General features: G+C 39.6%; 1 protein-coding gene across 10 annotated transcripts in view; it reads right to left on the reverse strand.

Annotated features, from left to right (window-relative positions):
• SPATS2L (spermatogenesis associated serine rich 2 like) overlaps window positions 1-24,796 on the reverse strand; it is a 159,975-nt gene that overhangs the window by 62,783 nt on the left and 72,396 nt on the right. For 9 of the 10 annotated variants that reach the window (XM_054585872.1, XM_054585866.1, XM_054585864.1 and 6 more), the window contains one exon: window positions 19,070-19,130. In XM_054585872.1, coding sequence (XP_054441847.1) covers window positions 19,070-19,130 — 61 coding nt within the window. Of the gene's footprint in view, window positions 1-19,069; window positions 19,131-24,477; window positions 24,533-24,796 lie in introns of those variants that run through there. The other variant, XM_054585870.1, reaches the window with a different exon arrangement.

The following is a 24,796-nucleotide window of genomic DNA, read 5'->3' on the forward strand; positions in this document are numbered from 1 at the left end:
AAATGGCCTCATGCTTCAGCTTCTCTTATCTGCACAGTGGAAACAGTCATCTTGAGGTTCACACAAGTGTGCTGTGAAACTCCACAAATGTTTATAGAGATATAAAAAATGTGGGGCATTGCATTTTTGAAATGGCAGTCTGAGCCATAATACAGAAAACGTTCCCAAATACACTTCTGAAAACTAAACATTTAAAACATAGTAAATACATACATGAGAGCTAAGGATTTCACGAGATTAAGCTGACAGTCAATTTTTAATGACTTACATGTATTTATTAGTCAAATCTAGCAAGTATTCTTTCATCTGGCTTAATAGAATGAGTTGATCTTAATCTCACAGAACTTGCAATTATTATAGGATGCTCTATCTACTTCAGCAATACCTGGCTCACCCAGCTTTCTCTCAAGGGGATCACTGCAGCTGCTACTGACAAATACTAGAGCACTGCATGGTGCAACGGTAAGTGGTATCATAATGATAACCACGGAAGCACTGCACAGTCTTTACATGTTTCAATCAATGGCGATTTATGGCCAGTTGAGTTTGAGAGTTACCTACAGTTTATTGTAATCAGACTTATGGCATATGGATTATATGGGTACGATGTGTGTAATGTGACTCTATTGACTAGAACATTTAATTATGCAGTATAGCCTTTTCCCTAATTATGTCAGAAAATAGGTAGCCTTCTCCATATAGAACTGTTATATATAAGAGTATTTAGATTATAACGAGAAAACAGTACAAGCAATGGGATATGACATGGAGAACTTCTGACAACACAGATCGGAAAGCTGTTTTTGAATCGTAACATTTATAAATGCTAACTATGTGGGTTTTACAAAGGACTCTAATACAAAATATGTGTCACACATATGTGACCCAACATTCTTCCAATTTTCTCTATTCTCACATTTTATGGGTTTTAGTTTTTCTAGCCTCCATATTAAAAAATGATAACTTCTTCAAATCTAAGTTCTTTCTCACCTTTTTTCTTTTCCCTCTTTAAAAATCCATTCAGTGAATATTTTTTGAATGCCTACTGTGTGACAAGGCTCCAGACTTCCTGGAACTTCCAGACTAGAGAGAACTGTACATGTTGATCAAATGATCACAGAAATATATACTTATACATTGTGATAAAAACTATAAAATCATATGACAGGGAGATGTGCCTTTATATAGGTATGCGGTGATCTGCATGGGAGGTAAGGGGGAAGGATTTTAGGCAGAGGGGTCAGCATGAATGAGGAACAAGGCACAGATGAAGAGAGAGCAGCTGGAAGTAAGGAGGAAGGCAGAGGGTGAGGCTTCCAGAGTATAAGATGAGGTCAGAGATGGGCAGGGACCAGAACACACAGGGCCTACAAGGCTGTGCAAAGGATTTAGGTCTTGTGAGCATCCTTCAATGATCCTTGTGTTAAATTGTCCTCTATTATTCATTGGTTGTGTTAAAAAGATAGCTTTCTCGCTTTGTCTCTTTCTCCACATGTATATACACCCATATACAGATTTATAGATATATAGATTTATATATCTATGCATCATTGTGTAAGTTAAGGAATTGATTTGATACACTTATATATTCCAAAACAATTATCACCAAAGCATTAGCCAACATCTCCATCCAACACATAATTACCATTTGTGTGTGTGTGTGTGTATGTGTGTGTGTGTGTGTGTGTGGTAAGAACATTTAAGATCTACTTTCAACAGCTTTCAAGCACATAATATAGTGCTATCAGCTACAATCAACACACTGTACATTAAATCCCCAGAATCTGTTAATCTTACAACTGGAAGTTTGCATAATTTGACCAATATCTCCTCATTTCTCTCACTTTTTAAAAGAAGCCAAGATATGAGGTAAAACAAGAATAAAAACACCTGCATCCAACCCAGAAAAGAATAATTTGTGTGCCCAACAATAAATACAACGGCCTCATATTTACCAGTGCTATAGAGTTATGTATAAACGTTACATGCTACACTTCTAATGTAGTTCTTTTAAATAAAATTCTAACATTTCAAGCCAACTACTATCATTAATACCACATCAACCATGTCTTTCTAAGTAATAAAATACTTAGTTATTAATTACATTAACATGGGTTTGAACTTGGATTTTTCTAAATAATGTAAATATATTTTTCTTCCATTTGACTTTCTTAATAACATTTTCTTTTCTCTAACTTACTGTATTATAAGATTACAGAATATAATACATGTAACAAACATAAATGTGTTAAGTGTTTATGTGATTGGCTTCTGGTCAATAGCAGGCTGTTAGTAGTTAAGTTTTGAGGAGTCAAAAGTTACACTTGAATTTTTGACTGTGTGGGGAAAGGAGTCTGGCCCAGAAATCCCTGCGTTGTTCAAGGGTCGACTGTAGTTACATTAGACAAGAGCTTTCAATCCACATACACAGTTGTGTGATCAGTAAAGAATCACAATTATGCAGTAAACATAAACTAACTGTTCTATCGCTTTCCAGTCTCTCCCGGAAAAACATAACGTATTGTACTGTGTTAAGACAAAACACAGTAAATATCATGGCTTATAGAGACACTTCCTTTTTAGACGTTTATACTAACCTTGCCTAACCCTCTTTTAAAAAAAATATAGCCATGGTCAGATATAGTAAACATCCATCCTTGTCACTTTTATATATCCTAGCTCTGAATGCATCCTTAGAAAATTGTCAGTAACTGAATTCTGACATCAAATCTAACTATGAATATTGCATACAATTCCCAGAGGAGGATATTTAACTAAGACAGGAATATCAAGTTTAAAAAAAAAATGAGAGAAAAGGGGAAAAAATAGTTTCTGCTTATTTTAGATATTCCAGAGTAATGTTGAAATTTAGTGAATTTCTGGACCAGGCTCAGTTTCTGCTTTAATCACTGAACTTAGCTGATGTGAAGGGAGTAATGTTGTTTCTCCACCTTCTTATTCATATTCAGTACATTTATTTTCCTATGAAGATGTCTTTGAGAAAGATGGTGAAATCATGTGCACTCATATATGCGCATAAAAATACAGGCGCTTCACAATGTCACTATTCACATGCAGCCCAAGTCATAAAGGGTCTAAACATTTAAATCTAAATAAGATCTCGTTATGAAGTAGCTTTAAATATAAGGAGGGGTAACAAAGGCAGTGCTATAGTGAGGTTGCATTGAAAGGCTGCCTTTGCATTTGGAAATGAAGCTCCTGGAGGAATGGATCAATCAACGCGTGACTAATGGGAGTTTGCATACGGGGAAGTCATAAAATTCATGCCTGCACTGGCTGTTTTGCAGAGGCTGTTTTTGGCGTGGCTTCAGATACATAGCCCTCAGTTCACTGCCACAGCCCAAGCTCTTCTGATGTGCCTGCTGCTGCAGCTTCACACGGAAGCCCGCCGTTTGAAGCTGCACTTGACTGCATCCCTCAAGGGTTCGCAGGCCATAAACAGAGTGGTCCGGGAGGACCCACCACGCGGTGGTGCAGACTGTTGGGTGACAATCTGGACCCCAGTTAGCAGTTCATTTACCTTTCCCAAGTCACATTCCTCTGCTTTGCTTCTAAATGAAATCTGTTTTGGCAAATCAATCTGTTTTTGAGAAATCTGCATTTTTACAGCTCCAAAGTTGTTTTGATTTAACCTTCAGCATTTTAATCTCCGCTCCCCTCCGCTCTCTGGGGCTTTCTATCTGGCTGGGCAGGTTTTGCCCCATTCTGCCTCAAGCCTCCCCTGCTGGCACTTTGCCCACACTAAGCAGCGAGGCAGTGCACTTTCACAAGCTGTTTGATTTCAGTTTCCTACGTTAGCCTCCCTCCTCTGTGCCCGAGTTGTCTGGTTTCAGCGCTGTTAGCAGGTTCCCTCATTCACACTGTGCTTTTTTTGAGCCTGTCTGTGATGACTCCTTAGAAATTCTTCTTGTCTTACCAATGAGTCATTTAGACTCTGAGTTTTAAAAGTGGTTCTGACCAGTTTTCCGTCCACCTACACAGCTGTGTGATCAGCAGACACCCAGTATTATCAAATAAACATAAAATAACAGCTCTCTCTGCCTCCAGGCTCTCTCCTGCAAGTTCATTTTAAGGATGCTGCCAGACTGCTCTTCCTAAAGGATAACTGTGACCATTTCACCACCTTTCTTTCTAAGAATAGTGTCCTACAACCTGGCATTCAAGGCCATCAGCAATTGGGCTCCAACCGGCTTTTCCAAACACCCTTCTTGCTCTGCCCTTCACAGACAAGCACAAGCCCAGTCTTGGCCTTCCGCCCCGATATCTGCGTTTTGCCTTTGACCTGAGCTGTGTCTGTCTGTCCGAACCTTACATTCTAGCTGAAATACTACGTGTTCCATGAAATCTTCCACTTTCCCTGCCTCCTTTCAATCCCCATAGCCCTGAGCAGTCGGTATCTCTTAACAGTTAGCAGCACCTGTTACTTTAAATCTGAAGTGTTTGTATACACGCTGTGCCTACTAGAGGCTAAGCGACAAGGACAGAATCCTCCTCTCAGACATTTTGCATAAACACCATGCCCACCCCAAGTGACTAATAATGTACATTTAATAACTTGAATGAGAGAATGTCAATTTGTAGGGATACCAGGCTGCTGTTTTGAGTCAAAAGAATATTCCACCAGCAATTTTTTGGACCATTCTATTACTCTGCATTTACCATCCACAGTAACAACGGGTAAGTCTCAGTTGACTGTGATGTGACCTAAACATTACCTGGGTAGGAATAATGCACATATGTTCTTTAAATTTCAATAATAGAGATGGAAAAGTATTTCTAAGACTTGATAATTTTACTTTCTTTTAAAGGTACTCAGGGTATTTTGTGAAGTTTTAAAAATATGAAATGGCATAATAACTGCCTACCCTTCCAAAGCTCAGCCCAGCAGACAGATATTGGTTGAGCTCCCATTAAGTGACAAATACTGAGGACTCGAAGGAGAACCAGATAGAGTTCCTCCCCTAAGTGGGACGGACAGTGTAGCCCTGGAGCCAGAACCCCATGTTCCCGAAAGTGTGTGATAATGCCGTGCTGTCTTTAGGAACAAGGTGCTGTGGTACTACGGAGAGAAGACAGCAGTTAAGTCTGCCCAGGGTGGGGAGAATACTTTATAGAGGAGACAGCCAAATGTCATGTAGGCAGCTTAGGAATTAAACACACCTACGTTCTAACATTGGCTCTGCTATGTGCTAGTTCTATGACCTTGAATGAACTGCTTAAATCATTGAAACTTGGTTCTGTAGCTGTAAAAATGAGGATATTACCTGCTAGAATCTCTGCAAAAATGAAAAGAGATGATGCATATATTAGCTGCTCAATAAATTTTTAAAAGAAAAGGGTGGGAGCCTTTACATTGGGCCACGAAGGAGGAGGTCTCTCCAGGTGTGAAGGTTGGCATGTTTTTGCAGTTGGAAGAACACATGGCTAGTGCGGTGGCCAGGACTTATTTGGGGGAGGTTGCCCTGTGTACCTCCCTTCTCAAGAACCTTCCTCCGCAGCTTCGGTGAGTGGTCATTGGACCCAAGGCTCTCCTCAGTCCCCCATCTCCTGCAAGCTGGCCACAAGGGAGCCCATCTCCAGGGTGACTAATAGCACCCTCCCCCCCCCATTCTTTCATTTATTTATCCACTAAATGCCTTCTACAGTCAGGCAGTGTACGAATGGTTGGATATGGAAGTAACAAAACAGATACGGTCATTACCACACCTAGAGAGGAAAAGAGAGTAAATGGAGGGTATATATATGTATATATATACATATACATATGTGTGTGTGTGTGTGTGTGTGTATATATATATTACAGCAACTCACACTAAGTGGGTGACATGACAGAAGGAATCAGAACAGAGTGACGATGATCACAGTGGTCAGGACGCACCTGGTGAAAGGATGAAGTGAGCCAGTCCGATCCTCTGCTGTGGGACACTGTGCTGTACCACAAAGCAGAACAGAGGCGTTTTGGAGCTGCTTCACTTCTTGCCTTTCCTGCTGCTTTCACTTTGCCTGAAGTCCTATGAGACCCTACCAGACCTTTATAATAACTTCTTTTTTTACCTGCACTAGTTTGAGAGGGTTTAATTTTCTAAAACAAGTAGTGAGTGCCTGAAGGCAACATTAGTAGCTAGGGCTGAAAACAAAAATAAAGAAGCCAAATAATTAGTCCAACTGGCAGAGGGGAGAAATAGACAATTTTAAAGTAAATTCAGTTAGCATGTAAATGCCAGGTGGAGAAGAGAGGTCCATGAACCTTATTCACATACCTCTTCCAGCATTCATGTTGACATAATTATTTACTGTGTACCTATTTGCCCCACAGGAATGTGAGTTCTTGGGTGACAGGGACCATATCTTGATATCCACAGGGACTGGAACAATGGGCAGCATTCAGGAGATTGTTGATTAAATGAATGAATGACTGAATGAACGGAAGGAAGTAGGAAGTCTAATATGATGGTCCCTGAAATATTCCAGTTTTGATTATCTGTTTTTTTCAGTGCATCTCTGGATTCAGCATAGAGTATTACACAGTATTAAAAAGTACTCAAGCCCAAAATGTATGGGGTGCCCCCTAGATCCCCAGGTACTGCATGGGGCTGGTCCTAGCCTTGAGGAGCTTGCAGTCTCGGTAGTGAGCTTAGTCTTATCCCTTGCAATAAGGACAGCAATCAAACCGTCAGTAGCCTCCTTTTCACACCAGTGAGAGCCAGAGTTATTTATGGCCATTCCTGAAACTCTGAAAGGAATTTTATAATCAGCTTTGGTCACATTTCTCAAAGACTGAGCCATTCAGAGATGCCTTAGAAACAGCTCATCTGTGTACGTTTTGCTTCACTTGCTGGGCCACCAATATTGTCTTCACACTAATGAAGGCAGTTCTCCTGTGAATCTTCTTGGGGAAGAAAATACTCTTTGCAGACCAGTACCTTTGCATCATGGCTAATTCTATAATTTAATTGCTTTTCCTAGCATCTACTTTCTGCCAGCAAAAAAATATGCATGAGCTGTTGTCAGGTTCTACTTGGCTGACTTTTGGGGAATTAACACCAGGGATACAAATCAAAATTAACTTTTTTTTTTTTGGCAGGAAACCAGGGTTAGAAAGAATAATGAAGATCTGAAGGTGGGGAAAAAATGCAGTTTTCATAGAATCATGGGAAGTTTAAAGCAGGACTTAGAGGTAGTCTGGTTGTGGCTTCTCAAACTTTAAAGTACATTCAAATCACCAGGGGACTGATTAGAATGCAGATTCTGATTCAGAAGCTTGGGGTGCAGCCCGATATTCTGCATCTCTAACAAGCTCCCAGGTGATATAGATGCTGTTTGTTCAAGGATGCGGTAGGCAGAATAATGACTCCCCATAGACGTCCATGCCCTAATCTAGCAGAACCTGTGGGTATGTTAGGTAACATGGCAAATTAAGGTTGTGGATAGAATTAAGGGGGTGGTTAGCTGACCTTGATATGGGGAAGTTATCTTGGATTATCTCAGTGGGCCTAATATAATCACAAGGTCCTTAGAAGTGGAAGGAGGAAGAAGAGTGTCAGGGTGATGCAATGTGAGACCAGCCGTTGTTGGGTTTGAAGATAAAAGGGGACCATGAGCCAAGGAATTCTTCTAGAGGCAGGAAAAGGAAAAAAAAATCCCCTCAAGAGCCTCCAGAAAGGAATGTAGCCTTGCGCACACCTTGAGTTTAGCCCAGTGAGACCCATTTGGACTTCTCAACTCCAGAACTGTAAGATAATAAATTTGTACTATTCGAAGCCATTGCATTTGTGGTGATTTGTTACAGCAAATCCCATTTGTTACAGCAATGGGAAAACTAACACAATAGCCCACCCTTTTCGGAACAAAATTCTACTTTCTTCCTCCTAATATGAAGATGTCTTTCTCTTTCCCATCAACTATCCTCTTCTTAAAAAATACACTTTCCAGAGAGCAGCTCTCTCTCCCCATACACACGTGTTTTGGAGGAATTCTGTTCATTCAAGCCATATTTTCTGGGGGAAAGTGAGATAAATCTGACAGTCTTTGACCCCAAGGAGCTGACAGAATAGTAGGAAAATAAGGCAAAGTCATAAATAACAACTAACTCAACAGTCATTTTGACAAAAAAATTCCCTCTGAGCCTCACCTGTTCTCCATCCTTCCTTTCAGGACAGGCTCCCTTTGCCTTCCACCTGGACTCTGGAAAAAGCCTTCTAACTGGATTCCCTGGTTTGGTTTCTCCTCTCTCCAATCCATTGTTAAACAATTACTGCACAATTAATTTCCCCAAAGTACCTGAGCATGTTCACTGAACTGAGGGAAGGGGCCTGCAATGAGAAAGGATTTGAGAGAGGAAAGACAGGAGATGAATTATGAAACAAAGTCCCAGAGGAAATACCAGAAAAAAAAAAGAGATCAAAATCCAGAATCATCGAGGCAGCTGATCAAGGCATCTGTGGTCTGTGCAGGGGGATGATGGGCTGGGAGACTAGGAAGAAGCTAAGGGATGAGAGATTCTGTGGAGAACGAAGAGCAGATGTTAAAGAGACAGAGGGGATGCGAAAAGTAGATGAGAAGAAAGCTGGGGCGAGACATGCTGGAGCAGCTGGGGACGGGCCGGCCGTCTCCCTGTCTGTCTTCATGCTGTCTCGGGTCTGCTCCGTGCCGTCTCCCCCCGGGGCCTAGTCTGGGCTTCCTCAGACCATGGTGGCCTTGGGGCAGACTATTTACGCGGCAGCCCTGAGCTCTGGCACAACTGTCCCAACCAGTGAGGAAGAAGCTGAATCACCTAGCATCATATGTCACATAGGGTCATCTCCTTCTTACTATCCTGGTCAAGCAGTTCCAAAAGCCTACCCAGTTTAAAGGAAAGGGGCATAGACCCCAACTCTCAATGGGGCAGATACGGATGTGGTCACTGGAGAACACAGTGTACCTCAAAGGGTTAAAAACAACAACCTATAGTTCTTTCTGTCAATTCTGGGTCTGTATTTTGTCAATTCACTAAACTTTTGAGAAAAAAAATGATTTAACAGTTGTTATAATAGTAAGTGAAAATTTATAGTTTAGCCAAATCATATAACTTCTTCAAGTCCTAAAAACTTTACTTATTGCAGAGCAAAAGACAATACACTCAAATGGGCTTTTCTCCTATCTAAAAAATCATAAAATTGAAGTCTGATAACCAAAGTATCTTAAATCTTGTAATTGGGTCTATGATAAATTTTCCACATCAGAATTCTTACCTTTAATCAGACACTTGTAGCGCGCGCGCGCACGCACACCCACACACACACACACACACACACACACACACACCCCCCCTCAAAAGATTGCTATTAGGAGATGTTGCCCCTCTAACCTCTATTGAGACAAGCAGTGGGCTTCACATGCATTTCATTTCCCCGACTTAACTAGCACATATTCAGTGTACACAGAAAAACATTGCGTGTTTTCTGTAACTGTGCTTGATTCTTCCTCATGTTTTCCCAGAATTACTAGGTAGCCGTGTACATATTTAAGGGCAGGGTGAGCCCCTGAGGCCGTTGGAAGTCTGTTTACAGCCAGCCTGTTACACCCACACAATTTAGGACATAGGTAAATACTTTCTCTGAGGAAATCCATATTTGAATTTATATTAGTAAAGACAAAAAAGGCAAGGTTATTTTTACAAGACATTTGTTTTTGGTATTTAAACCAGAATAGAAAAGGAAGATCGTTTTAATTTATCTTGTGCTTCTAACTTAAGACTATTCAGTGAAAACCTTTCCTCCTTTTCTTTGGAATTTAAAGTTTCTACTTAGATGGGGGGTAAGGTGATTATTGACATCCACTCTCCCTGTGGATTTTTTTCCTCATTCATTTATAGAACTTTTCAGAGGAAGAGTACCATGAAAATGTAAGTCACTAATACCCTTTAATCAATACAAGAATAAAGGAGTTAATTACTCTTTAGTCAATACCAGAATAAAGGAGTTAAGTTAATCTCTAAATTATATCAACCTTGGATATTTCTTCACTGTGGCATGAAAGAAGGAGACCATTTGAAAATCATGGAAACGAGAAATATACTCTGTGTTTGGGGGAAGTGTATTTGTCCACCCATGTACCATTTTTTATTTTAATAGGATTTACCAATTAAAAAAACAGAGACATCCTGGTTTAAACACCAGTAAAAATGATTACCTCACTGCCCAGATCTTATTTTCTCAATGATTTTATGAGTTTGTTTGCTTTTCCTCTGAAGGCAGTAAAAAGAGTTAAAGCTAGTTGGTGCATTCATCCTTAGTCAAATAGCTGAAATTACAGCTTGAGTCACTTAAAAAAACTATTAACAAATGTCCATCGATGGATGAGTGGATAAAGAAAATGTGGCATATACACACAATGGAATATTATTCAGCTTTAAGAAAAGAAGAAAATCCTGCCACATATGACAAAAATGGTGGTTGCCAGGGACTGAGAGGAGGAAGTAATTAATGGGGAGTTGCTGTTAAATTGGTATAAAGTTTCAGTTGTGCAAGATGATTCCAGTTTTAGAGATCTGCTGTACAATATTGTGCTTTTAATTAATACTGTTGTGTATGCTTAAAAAGAGTAAATCTCATGTTAATATTCTTACCACAGTTAAAGACGAATGTTAACTTTAAGTTACATAAATTATTCCAGTCATCATTTCAATACATTTTTATTGATAATTATCTTCAAGGAGTGAGAAGCTGAGTTCTGAAGCATCTGTAGACAAGGCAGCAACAGAAATGCCAAACCAGTGAACAGTAAAAGGACCTCAGAGAGGGTCTAATCAAATTCCTCTATTTCACAGGAAACTGACTACAGAGAAGTTAGGAATACATTCAAACTGTGTCAGCTACCTTGTATCAGGACCAAGGCTGCCCATGGCACAGCCCCCTTTTGTGGTCTCGCAGGCACCAAAGAGGTGGGAAAGACCATGGACTCCTTCAGCTTCAGAGCTGGGACGGGTTTTGGGGCTCCTCTGCATGAACACCTTCCTTTGGCAGATAAGGAAACTGAAGCCCAGATGCACCGACGGACACACAGTTTTTCAGTAGAATTAACGTGTCCTTTTGCATCCTTGAATATAGTTAGAAATAGAATATACTTTTAAAAGAAAATGAGACTACTAACTAAGTCATCATTTGCCCTGAAAGTTGAGAAGACTCCCTAATACAAGTGGCAGTATGACTCAACTTACGGAGGGAAGGGAAATAAATTCTGGAGTTTGTACTTTAATTTACTAATGACTTGAGAATAATGGTTCTCAAACTTCTTAATTCTTGTCAATAACCATATACATCATATGCTTTTCTCTTATATGCCTGAATTCCCAAATAGGTGTTTCAATGTCATACTCTCAAATATTGTGGTGGCTCTGGAAACCGCCCACTATGGGAGGCACAGTGGACTGCCAGCCCAGCTGTCACCCCCATGGGTCCACCAGTACCTTTGTACCCAGGGCACAGTCCTCCCAGGAGGCTCCCAGTCAACAACTGAGGCGGCGGGGTCCTTGTGGAAGCTCCTGTTGCAGGGATACAGGAGTCCCGCAGTGGGCAGCTCTGGCTCATGGGCTCCACATCAACACTGCAGCTGAGGCTGCCCGCTCGACTTCCCTTTCTTCTCCCTCTTCTCTCAAAGGTGTAAGGCCTGCGTGGACACCTGTAGAAGCTCCCTACTTGCTCATGCTTCCTTCCTCTCGATTTTTTCTTTTCTAAGCACTCCCCCTAACCCCCCCAGCTCATCTTGGCATCTGTTTCCTGGGAGACTCAGAGGGACACAAATATGTTTTTTCTCATTACTCTTTTCCCTACTGACATCCTAAGGCTTGTCTCAAACTAGGAAGACATGCTCCACTTCCTCTTCCTGTCTTCCTAAGAGTTGAGAATCATCACTATACAATCTTGGCTCAATCATTTAACTAAATATTGATCAACAAACATTTGGGGGCATAAAGACTGTAATATTACTATTATAAGAGCTATTAAATACACACATAAATTAAAAAGTCCATTTGTGCTTATTAGAACCTAGTAATCAAGTTGTGGAGAAATCACCAACAGAGAAAAAGTGGTTTTAGTAATGCTGAATCAATCAGTTTAGCTATCTACCTACCTATCTAATCTATCTGGACAGATTTTTAGTGCTCAAGATCAGGAGACAAGAGACCATTGCAATCTTGTCATTTTTTCAATGGGCAAAAATTGTATAATTTAATATGAAGGATCATTGTTAGAAATAACTAGAATATTGGAGAAATACCCATAAATTCCAAAGGATTGCCAACAGAGGGAACTCTTTTCCTGCCACCAAAGGTTTTACTTTTTGACATGCTCTAGTAGTCTTTATTTTTTTATTGTATTTTTTCCATCACCATTTATCCTTCCCCCTGCAATCACTGCACAGTTGTCCATATTCATGAGTCCTTTCCCCTTTTTGCTCGATCCCTCCGCCCCCTTACTTACCCCCCAGAGCTGTCAGCCTGTTCTCTTATCTATGCATCTGTCTCTATTTTGTTTATTGGTTCAGTTTGTTCATTAGATTCCACAGAGGAGTGAAATCATATGGCATTTGTCTTTGTCTGGCTGGCTTATTACACTCAGCATAGTGTTCTCCAGATCTATCCATGCTGCCACAAAGGGCGAAAGTTTCTTTTTTACGCCCGAGTAGTATTCCATTGTGTATATATCTCTTGTATTCTTTAACATTAACCATCCATTTGAAGTGTACCTCTCAGCCACAGTGCAAAAGAAGCCACAATGAAAGGCAGGAAGGAGAGGGGGCAGGAGAAGCAGAACAGAAACCCTGTGAATTCTAATCGTCTACCTTCATAAAAGCAACGTGGTGCTAACCCTGCAATAGTAAATTTCTTCTTATCCTCTGAAACCGATGCTGACATTTTCATTTATTCATTCAGTTCCTTTAGAATCCTTGTCAAATCTAGTTGCCAAGCAACAATAACAGCAAGCTCTGTACATAAGCATTAGGCAATAACTATTGTCAAATCTCTCTCCTTTCTTTGAAAGGGAAATTTAATGACTCTTTCCTATGAGGAAATGATGACAAGAACCTGTCCGTAGCGAGACCCGAAAGCTGTGCGTGTGGCTTTGTGTTCTTGCTGTTTGAACTTAAAGATTGAGCTAAATGGACTTAGACACCCCTAAAAACTTATGAAATTAAGATGTGCCACCAAAGCTTGCATGGTGTGGTCTTTTAAAAGCAATTACATGTCATTAAAACTTGTCTTGAGTTGAGTCCCATGGAATGAGTTCTCTGTTACATGGAGTTAATATTTTAAAGCTACCTGATGACTGGCTGCTTCTGTGCTATCTCTGGCCCTGCTAAAATCTCTATAATCAAATGCCTGGCTTGTTCTGACCTTACTCCGCCCCACATAAAGACTTGAACTATATTTTGGTACTTTGTAAAATAATAGATAAAGGCATTCGCAGAAAAAGAATAAAATGGGGACCGGTGGTGGGCAGTCTCTAGGACACAGAGTCTATCTCAGTCACTGGCAGAAACGTGAGAGACCCCCTTCTGTTCCCACCGTGGACAAAAGGCTCTTCTCTCCTCTTCTATTTCTCCCCCACTATTTTAATGACTCTATATGATTATTGTTTACAATGAATTTACCTTTATAACGCTAACAGCTCTAAAAGGTATTCACAGCAAGTGGTGCTGCTCAGCAAGGAAATTCCAGACTGAGCTATTCCTCATTTCCACGGCACCATATTTTCTAGTCTCACTTATTTGTCTTGAGTCTCAGCAACAGCTCTCAAAGTTTGAAAAAGTCAAGTCCACTTTCATGTTCTTTTTCTTAGTTGGGCTTTTTTTTTTTCTTTCTAATTTCAGATCTTTGTGAATTTATATTTTGAGTGCCGAACAAAAATGTTAACTGGAGCTTTTTTTCCCACTTTTTAAATTGTAAAATAAACAGATGAGCTTCCCCATATCCTTTATAATTTATTCGACTAAGAGTTTATAGAGCAGCTCCACATTTATTACTGTATTGGGTGACATTGTTAAGTAGGTGTTATTTTCACGTCCAATCTACAGAGCAGGAAACTGAGGCAAATACAAGTTAAGTGACTTGCTCCAGGCTGCTCAACTAGTAATTGAGGAGCTCATGATCCTGCTTCTGTCTCCAAAGTCCATGTTTTTTACACGACTTGACCTCCCCGAAGCTTACTTCCCGAACATACTGGGTTCTCAGAAATAATAACCTCATTTTACCCCACAAAGACCGCCTTTGCTTTCCGTCACCAAACTTTATTGCTGAATTGTGTTCTATTTAAACTGATTTATAATAATGCATGAAAATATCTAACTAAAATTTTTATTTTGTCTATTCTAGTTCTAATAAACCTTTCTTATTCATTGGAGAATTAATATCTAAAATTTTATAAGTCAATTTGGTTTGGTACCCCAGTGTTTCCAAGGAGAAATAATGAAATAGTCACTACTGGGTCCTATCCTTAGCTCCTCTATAATTTTCTAATGTTGAATTTCTTTAAAAATATGTCATTTAGAAAAGAGCTGTGAAAGTGAGTATGCCCTAAATATAAAGCTCAAAGATTTTGTTCTGGTATCTCTCCTTAACAAAATGAAACAGGGGGATTCCTTCCTCCCTCTCTCCCTTCCTCCCTCCCTTCCTCCCTTCCTCCTTTCCCCCTTCCTCCCTCCCTCCCTTCCTCCTCCCTTGCACTCTCCTCCTTCTCTCCTTCCCACTCCTTTTCTCTCTCCCTCCCTCCCTCCTCCTTCCTTCCTTCCTTTCTTTTTTTTTTCTTTATTTTTTGTCATAGTGGGATATTACTAGTTACTCACCAAAAGATATCATTTGTTACCATGAAACCTATCTATGACCACCTGTATTTGGTAAGCGTTTTATAAACATGCTGTTTTTGGCAGAACCACCCAAGTAACCTTCGCTTCTGTTTCTAGAATCAATTTAAAGCAATTTAAAACTTGCTTTATTTATTAGCAAAGAGAGTACTAAAATGAGATGACATTTTCATTAACCTGTATTTCAGTTTTCAAGAAGGCTTGAGATTTTGCAAAATAATCCTAAATGGGAAATGTAGTCTCTAAAGAACTTAACTGTTCAAGCAGGTATGTTCATTCATCCGTTATCCATTCACTTATCTGATTCTAATTGGGGGTCACCTAGGTGAAAGGCCCAGTCCCTGTTCCCAAGGAGCACATAATCTTACCTGAGGAGACAGAGAGACAACTGACAATCACAATGCAAGGAGCAATGGCTGCAGGCAGAACGCAGGAAACCCCACTGAAGCGAAAAGGAAACAGGAGTGCAACAATTCGGGAGGGGCAGAAGGAAGGCGAAAGGAGTATCTGAGAGGTTCATAAAAGGGAGGTGAGTGAGGGCTGGGTCCATGAGGAGGTCATCCCACATAAAGAAAACTGCCTCTGCAAAGTCCTGGAGGCAGAAATGGTCAAGGCCGGGATGGCTACTGCAGCGGGTGCGCGGAGAAGTGGCAATAGATGAAGGTGTAAAAGTAGATGGGGGTCAGGTCACACTGGAGATGGATCACACATGTCACACTAAGGAGACTGAACTTTGACTCCACCAGTATTTCCGATTTAAATCCTTACAGTTATAATCCAATAATATAAAGATATTTTAAAATAAAGCAGTCACAGAGTATCGATTATAAATTTCAGTTATGTTGGATATTAAACCTTAAGTTATTAGTTCCTCCTTTGAATTAAAAGCTGCCTGAGGACAGAAATTATTTCCTCATCAAAGCTCCTACTCCTTTTGCAGTCAGCCACCAGTGGGCCCACTAGAGATAACGGATGAGCTCATTTCGTGGCAAGGCTTTTATTGAGTGTTTAATTTCCCATAGCGCTTGACTAGATATTGTATAAGAACACTACATAGATCTGTTCTCAGATGTCTAGAAGCTTATAATTTATAATTTAAGACATAACAGTTGTTATTATTCTTAATTTTCAGAACTAAAATGCCATTGCTCTATGTGACAGACTGAGAAATAAACTAATCATAAAAAGGCCATAAAAGCTAATAAGTAAAGGAAATAAATGTACTGAAATAAATCAATGTAAAACTATAAATGATCAGAATTTTCAGTTGTTTATTATGATTTATTTATTGAGTCGAGAAATCTATTAACCTTTTGACATAGGAAGATGGAATTACTAATTGAGTTAGAGGTGCTCTACTTCCATTGTCATGTGGACTGATAATATTTACAACTTAAATAGAGCACTCTTTCAGAGTAATGCCAACATTTTGATAAGTTACTGAGGTGGGATAGCAAAAACACTACCTACTGTTAATCTTCATATGCATACGTGACATTGATCATGACAGGCAGGTAATGTGGTACCTAAAGCCAATGTCTGGAGTGTTCATCCTGACCCTCTGTGGCATGTGCTGACACATCAGCCATCTTCCTCCCGTTGGCTTGATGCCACCTTTGTTTTGAACAAGACACTCTATCTTTGCTGAAACTACCATACTGGTCCGTCCAATAGTTGTAATTTGCAGGGAATCAATTTTGAAGGCTCTGATGGTTTAAAGTGCTTTTCCTCCCCACAGCCCAACTTCAGAAGCTGCTCAATCCCTCCATCAACAGACATCTGGAAAGGGGCCAATCTCTAGTAAGCAGTGTGGTGCTCGGCCCAGTCTCTCCAACTGGGGAAAATACTGTCTCCCCTGAGAATGTGACTCAGGTAGTCAGGCAGAATGCGAAGCCATGATAAAAAAGGGGTGTATCTTTCTGCTATTGTGTGCGCAATGGTCAATAAGTAAATACACTTTTGCATAAAATAAAATATGGATTGTGGAATATAACAGATAAAAAATGTACATCAGTTTTTAAGGTAACACGTAAAACTCCAAAAAAGGTGTATGTTGGTAGATGCTGCAGAGATTTGGGGTGACAAGTTTGTTCTGACTTTGAGTTTTACCTCAAGCCTCTGTGTCTTCTACACACAGGAAACCTATTTAATATGAAGATATAAAAAACAGGTAGCATAGTGGCTGACAGAACCAGGGTGTCTTTTAAAAAAAGACCACTCCAAGTCATGCTTCTACTTAAAACCTTTCAACAGCCACCTCTGCCCTTTGAATAAAGACCTTCATGGCTCTTCTCAGGTTCTAAACCTTTCGGGGCATGGACCCCCTTTGGCACTCTAGTGAAGTCTATGGGGTCCTTCAAAGAATAATGCCTTAAAATTCATGAAATAAAATATACCTGATTACAAAGGAAACCACTCCTACTGAAATAAAGTTAAAATATTAACGAAAAAACAAATTTATGCTATGGTAATATATGTGCCTGTCTATCAACATCAAGTAACAATAAAGTGCAGGCAATATTCAATAATATTCAGTTCTGTTACAAATGTAATTGGACACAAAGATATCTGTGATTTCCAGTTGTGAAAATCACAACTACTCCTGCTACAACTGGGGGTATTTTTTTTCCTTTCCCTACATTCATGACTGAAGGCAATGCTAAATTTCACACTCGTGTTAGTGAAGATGAAAATATTTTTTCCCATCCAAGTTCATGGAACCCTGAATTCTACCCGTGGATCCCTTAGGGTCCAGGAACACAGGTGCAGTGCCAATATTCTGCCAACACTGGCTCCTGCCTCATTCTCTGATCTCACCTCATGTCATCATCCCTTCTGCCTCTCCTGCTGTGACCACACCGTCCACTTACTCTTCAAACCCATTCGGCTTAGCCCACCTGGGCCATCTGCTTTTGGTTTTCTATCTGGAATGCTCTGCCCTCAGAACTCTGTATGGTGTGTCTTTCTTTCTGTTTTTATCTCAGCGCAGATATCACCTTCTCCAGGAGCGCGGTGCTGACCAGCCCCATCTAAGCTGGCCACCTCCCCTTGCCACCCTGCTTTCCTCATCGTGGTTAGTTATCATTACCTGAAATGACTCTGCTCGTCTAAATGTTCTTGTGTTTATTCTCCATTTCCCTCCCCAAAAAGCAAGCTCCAGGGGAGCAGGGACTTCATCTCCATGTTTAGGGCCATATCCCCGGCATATGGAACAGTGTTTGGTATAAAGTAAGGGTTGATATATGTTGCTAAATGAAAAAAAAAATAGTAAGAACTCCACAAATGCTTCTTCTCTCATTCCTCACTCTGTGTTTTAGGTGCTATGGGGACACAAAGGGATGAAAGACAAACTCCTGCCCTTCAGTAATTTGCAGACTGGTGGGGGTGGACAGCGGCTGTGCAGAAGGTGGACAGAGTTCCAGTCCAGGCTGTCCCTCTCTGCTGTATGACCAGGAACAAGTCTCATCTAGGGCCTCAGCACTCTGGTGTCAGGTGAATGGCTTGAACGAATTTACCTCCATGGTCTCATATGGTCCATGGTTCATGTTCATTCAGAGCTAACAGTGCAAGGTAGCATATGTAGCAAGTGAGGGATTGTGACTCTAAGTGAAGGACAGTTCGCAGAGGAGGACAAGACTTGGAAGGACTCTTAAGTGTAATCAATATCCAGCAAATAAGAAGGGGGAATTTTCAGAGTCATGAACTCTCAGTGGTAAAAGAAACTTCAAAGGCTACATAGCATGACCCCTAGGAGAGGCTTTGGATATCTCTATATGAGACCATTTCTGAACATGTAACATAACACTCGAGCACTTAGATGCAACCAGTATGATGGCTAAGAGTATGGACAGCAGAACAGCACTTCATGGGTTCAAATCCTTGCTTTGCTCTGTCACTTACTACTTATGTGAATTTAGACAAATTACTTCTCTGTGCCTCATTCCCTCCTCTGTGAAATGAGAATAACAACAGTATTAACTTTATGGGGTTAGTGTCAAGCTTAAATGAGAAAATGAATTAATATGCTTAATATACATTCAGTAAATACTACTTATGATTGTGTTGAATGGTTTCCTACTGTGTCAAACTTACTATATATACCCCAAAACCATTTTTCCCTTCTTCCATTGAAATTTAAATTTTACCAGCTAGAGACTACATTGTACAATTTGGAGTTTCTGCAAACCTACATGCAGTTTTATCTTACCTTCTCCTTGACATTCACATGAGTGTTGAGCTCAGCCATCTTGTTTCCAGTGGAATAAGCTCTATAAAGAAGGGGAAAAATGATTAACTATAAAGTTTTCAAACTGATTTCCCAATGTGTTATTTTTATGCTCTCTTCCAACACAGTAAACAATTTCGTTCAGACATAATCATAAATACCATTTTGGAATGTAAAAATACTTTTAAGCTAAGTACTTATCTTATATGTTCTAAAAGCATGTTACCATAACTCTAGGAGACAATATAAAATATTTTATTCATACCGTATTGACATGAAAAATGACAAAGACAGGTATGCCCACCCAAACCGTTTCTTCTGATTATGCAAAAGAAGGGTGGTCAAAGCCATGAGAGGAAGAAAAGTGTACCTACATTAACTAAGCGTTGCCATTACAGTTCTTACTGTCCCAAAGCTTTTATCAGCCTCTAGATAACATAACAAACATTTATTGAGCCTTTCCTGCATGCATTTAAGCACATCACGCACTCAAAGAAGAAACAGGAGAAATGATTCCAGATTTAAATATAAGAAACACTGAATATAGTAGTGTATAAAAACCTTCCTTTTTCACTTAGCAACATATCATGAACATCCATACTTTCACCATATTTTTAATGACCATAATTCGTAATCTTGGGTTTCAAATAGACCCTTACAACTGCCCATAATCCTTCTGTTTCCCAAAATTCTTTAGGTTTTCTGTCTTTGATGTCCAATCTTCTTTGTGAAATAACCCATACCGAAATGTATGTTCTTAACATCAAGCTGTGGCGTTTTCCGTCTTCTCATCTGGTCTAAATATTTCACCATTATTATGGAGCTAGATCTTAAGTTTTTAATAGTTTCAATCTCTTTTTGAAATATAATATAAATGAGTGAACATATTGGTTCAAATTAGAAGCTAGACAACCCAGGATATCAGTACACTACCTATCTGCATGTTTAATGCTGTCAATCAGGAATCACTGAAACACTTTACTATATTCTTTTTGACTTTTGTTATAAAGAGCATATCTACAGTTGATATAACTTTAGGGATAACTAACAAAAATTCTCAGATTTCTCCCTATTATTTTCTCTTAAACTCAGATCTTAAGTAAACTATAAATTCAGAGTCATTGCCTTTTGTTGATTTAAGGATGAAAGCTTGGCAATTTGTAATCTTCACTACCACTCAAATAAGAATCCATATAGGTATATTATTATATATTACCAAATATTAGGAGCAGTAAGATTTTATTTTTATAATTTTCCACATGATAGTGCCACTGATAGACACGTGCCTATGGGCATAGGAGCAGGAGAGACCCTGCCTACTCTATCCCCATTAAGGCAGCTCCTTCCCATACTCTCTGCTAAAAGTACCCATCCCATTAAATGCACCTCCCATTTAAGTAACTTCCAAATGATAAATTTTACATGCTCTAACTTGACATATGGGAGAAAGTAAATAATACTAGCTGTCAAGTAATATCTGAATTTCATTCTCATTTATCCCTGCCCCTGAGAGTTTCTGGTAAAAGACAACAGGATTATTTTCTGATTATGTGTACCAGTGAACAGAGATCATATGTGAGGTACAAGGACAAATAACCAGGTGTTCCTGTTCATAAGCCATACATGAAAAGGGAAACCTTTGATCAGTCATCACAATGCCTGCAAGATGGTCTACAATCATGCTACTGGAAGACATTTGGATGGTTAATTTTCTTACTCACATGGAAGTTTTGGCATCATGTATACACTATATTTTGGGGTTTTTTTTTCTGTGTATGATAGCATGTGTATCAGTGTGTGAGAGAGTCAAGATGGGGGGAAAGTGAGTGAAGGACAGAGAGATACAGGTTGTACCTGTGGGACTATAAAGGATCGAAGGTGACAGCTGGATTTGGCGCCACTTGTTAGGATGGATCTGTGAGTCACAGTTCCTTTCACTAGACTAGATTAGCTAAATCTTTTGGACACACCTAATCTTGCCTTTATGGAGATCTGTGAAATCTGAGAGAAAAGGGTTTTTTTTGTTTTTGTTTTGCTTTGATGTCTAGGATTTGGGCATGCAGCATTTTCTAAGGCTAGAGTGTTCTAATCCACAGAGGTATGAGGGAGGAATTCCACTGAGGACAAAAACATTTCTGAGAATGGCAGCACTGAATGGTGAGCTATACTCAGGATAAAAAAAATGAATGCACATATATAATATTCATAGGGCAATATATATACACACACATACATACATACATACACACATGTGGTCTGTCCAAAAGGTATCCAGCCGTGTAATATGAAAAACAGATACATTTATTGAAGAAGAAACAAGATACATTGTACATAGGAAAATGATGCCTCAATCCCTTGCAAAGTTATGGCCTTCTTGAGGAAATCTGGTTCTTTGGTAGAGGTTTGAATGAAGTCATTAGCAACTGCAGCACGATGTTCCTTCTGCTCTGGTAGCAGAAGTCGCAGAATGAATTTTGCCATGACTTTTTGCGCCAAGATTCTGCATCAATATTTTGGACACAGTAGTTTTTAGAAGCCCCAGATCAGCTTCTAGTTCTTCCACTGTCAGTCTCTGATGTTTGTTGATTGCAGCCTGTACAACATTCAGCATTCTCAGGTGTTCTGCTTGTTGCAGGCCTTCCAAAAGGTGGATCACTTTCAACAGATTACCCACGTTTGAAGCATTTGTACCATACTTTTATTTGTGCCACACTCAGTGCACCATCCCAAGAACCTTCCGAATCACCTGACTAGTTTCCATGGTGGAATGTTCAAGCTTAATGCAAAATTTGATGCCGATTTGTTGCTCTACTCACTCGGTCATTTTGAATGCAATGGCCACATGATACAAATGCTCACTCAATGGCATCTACTGCTCCCACTGAATAGTACAGTGAAGTTGTCATTGTTCACGCATGTTCATTCTAGTTCACTCTCCTTGGCTGCCAGGTTATATCAATGTTGTGCAAACCATTTTTGTTATATTAATAATGGCTGGATTTTTCCTGGACAGACCCCCCCACGCCCGCCCCCCTCCACCTCCCGCTGCCCACACACATTTCCTTGGCAATTCCCTATCTCTTTAATCTGAAAGTCTGACTCAAGGAAAAGCTCTTTTTTGGTAGTGCTACCAGTAAGATTAATTACAACATTATTATTATTTTTTTGTGTGTGGAAGGAAAACGTTGGCTATGAGGATTGAATAAGGCTATTACAGGTTTCTCAGATGGGAAAGTAAGACAAAAAATAATTATATGGAGCTGCATAATTTGCTCACTTGACTCTTAAATTTTCTTCTCCTGCATGGAAGACTGCTTCTGCAGCCTCTACATCCAGGTGAATTCCAGTGTCCTCTACGCATCAAAGCTTTCTGATGGCTGGTGGACCACATGGATGGGGAAATATGATCCAGCTATGCAACCTAGATGAAGTATTTTAATGTAAACAGAACATAAATTGGGTTTGTCTTAAAGAATTAGGAATTTAAGTGACTAGATAGTCAAATTGGATTCTATTGATAAGGACAAATGCTAGGGAAAGATGGAACAAAAGAGGGTGGTCTTCGGTGGTCCTTGCTGAGTGTCCAAAGCCCTGTATTGGCACTAGCCCCGCCAGAATACTCTAAAGCACACCTCGCACCAGCAAAGCGCTGCATGCTCCTGACGTTTCCTGATCCTCTCCCCTATGATGATGAAACTGTGCTGTGCCCCTATTATTTTGAGATTCTGCTGTCTGCTATGAACTATATTGGGACAGATCAACTTAATCTGAATCTTAACTGTTAAATTTAGACAGTTAGGATCTTTGCCTCCAGAAAACGTATTGTCACTCCTTCCCAATTGACAGGCCCAAAGTTCAGCCACTTGAAACCCCAGCCCTCACAGTCACAGACCCCTGGGTTAACCTGACAAGCCTATAATGCTGTGAGTGAGTGACAGATGTCTGGGGCCAACAGACCTATTTCCCTCACATCGTGCCCAGTCACCATGTGTGACAGGGTGTCACTCCTGGATGTGACTGCTGCCCATATCCTAACAGAGCTCAATCACAAGAGCTTTAGATTCACGAGAAAGGTATTGGCACTTCTGACTTCTTGGGAAAGAACTTGGTTTCTAATTCCTATTATTACTTAAGACTGTTCCTGGAACCAATCTGTTACTGAGGCCTAACTATTTAAATCTGTGGTACATGTTCCAGGCATATCAAAAAGTAAACATAAAATTAAGATAACCAGAAATATAAGTCCTGATACTGATGGAACATTTCAATAGTTTAGGCATTACTTGAAATATTTTTCCTCTAAATTATACTTTAGTTTTCACTAATAACATCACAAACATATATAAGTGGCATCTAAATTATATATATATCCTAGAGAAAAATAAAGAACAAGATAATTATAGACTGAAATTTTATTTATGAAATAACCAATCAATCTTACTTTTTCTAGATATATATCTTTCATAGTCAAAACCTTATTAGGAAAAAATATCAATCCCAAAGAAAAGAACTTCATAATTTATCACCAATATATCAATCCATACACTTCTCCAGTGGAAAGTTAATAAACCACAAATATGGTTACCACCAATCACTTCAAGGACAAAGTTATGCAAACTGAACTACTCATTATGCAAAAACATTACTTAATATGCATTAATTCCACTCAGAAAATTTATTAGTCTATGACAAAAACAAATATTCTTTATGAAAAATAAAACTAAATAGTACAAATTCTGGCAAATATGTTTCTCTCAGCATTTCTAATTAATACAGCACAGTGAAGTTTAATAATATATGACAAACTAATTAACAATTTAAAATATATATTTATATTTCTCATGCAATCATTTAAATGTAAAAAGTTAAAACAATGTATTAAAATGCCAAATTGCTTTCTGACTTCCCTATTACTGTTTTGACTCATGCTTTGTTGTGTAGGCAGTAAAAAAGTTTCACTTTTGTTTCTCTGAAACCTATTGCTGCTTTTGGATTCACTTTCCTGTTCTCAGGTATTATGTCACTTTTCTTGAATTAGATTATGGAATCAGAGGAAATACATAAGAAACCTTTTTAAAAATAATGATTTAAAATAATAATCGGCACATTCATGGAGCACTTATAATGTGCCAGGCACTCTAAATGTTTGACACACTTTGTCATTTAACCCTCCTTTAACCAGTCATGGGTCTCACTGTAGTAAGATCTCTGCAAGGAGAATCAAACTGATCCTGGCACCCTGCCTCCGCAGGCCGGGCAGACATGTAATGTGTAGGTCTTGTACATATATGCAGGGCACACAAAGAGCAGAGCAAATCACTAACTTCATATAAGAATTGTCAGGAACATACTGGCTATAAAGAAATGACTGTTTTCCTACAGTTTCCTACCTGAGGTGAGAGTGCAAAAAACTGCATTTAGTGGGCCCTCCGCCAACAAATTGTTTCCTTGGTTCCACAGTGCTGCCTTGGGGCTCCATGACATTCCAGGGTCTAATGTTTGACTGTTCTTTCTTCCTAAATGAAAGTAAGTTGTCTACATATCTGACTTTGGTACAAACAGCGTGGTGATCCCATGGAATCTTCTCATGGCTGCCTCAGAGGGGAAGAATCAAGAAGTCAACTATGGGATGTGATTGGAGAAGCAGCAAAGGCCCTCTCAGTCCAGACAGTGTCCAACAGTCTCCCAGAGTGCCGATTACTAATCTAT

Source organism: Pteronotus mesoamericanus, unplaced genomic scaffold (assembly GCF_021234165.1).
Source record: "Pteronotus mesoamericanus isolate MK-2021 breed Mesoamerican mustached bat unplaced genomic scaffold, CSHL_Meso_final contig_90, whole genome shotgun sequence".
Classification (NCBI taxonomy): domain Eukaryota; kingdom Metazoa; phylum Chordata; class Mammalia; order Chiroptera; family Mormoopidae; genus Pteronotus; species Pteronotus mesoamericanus.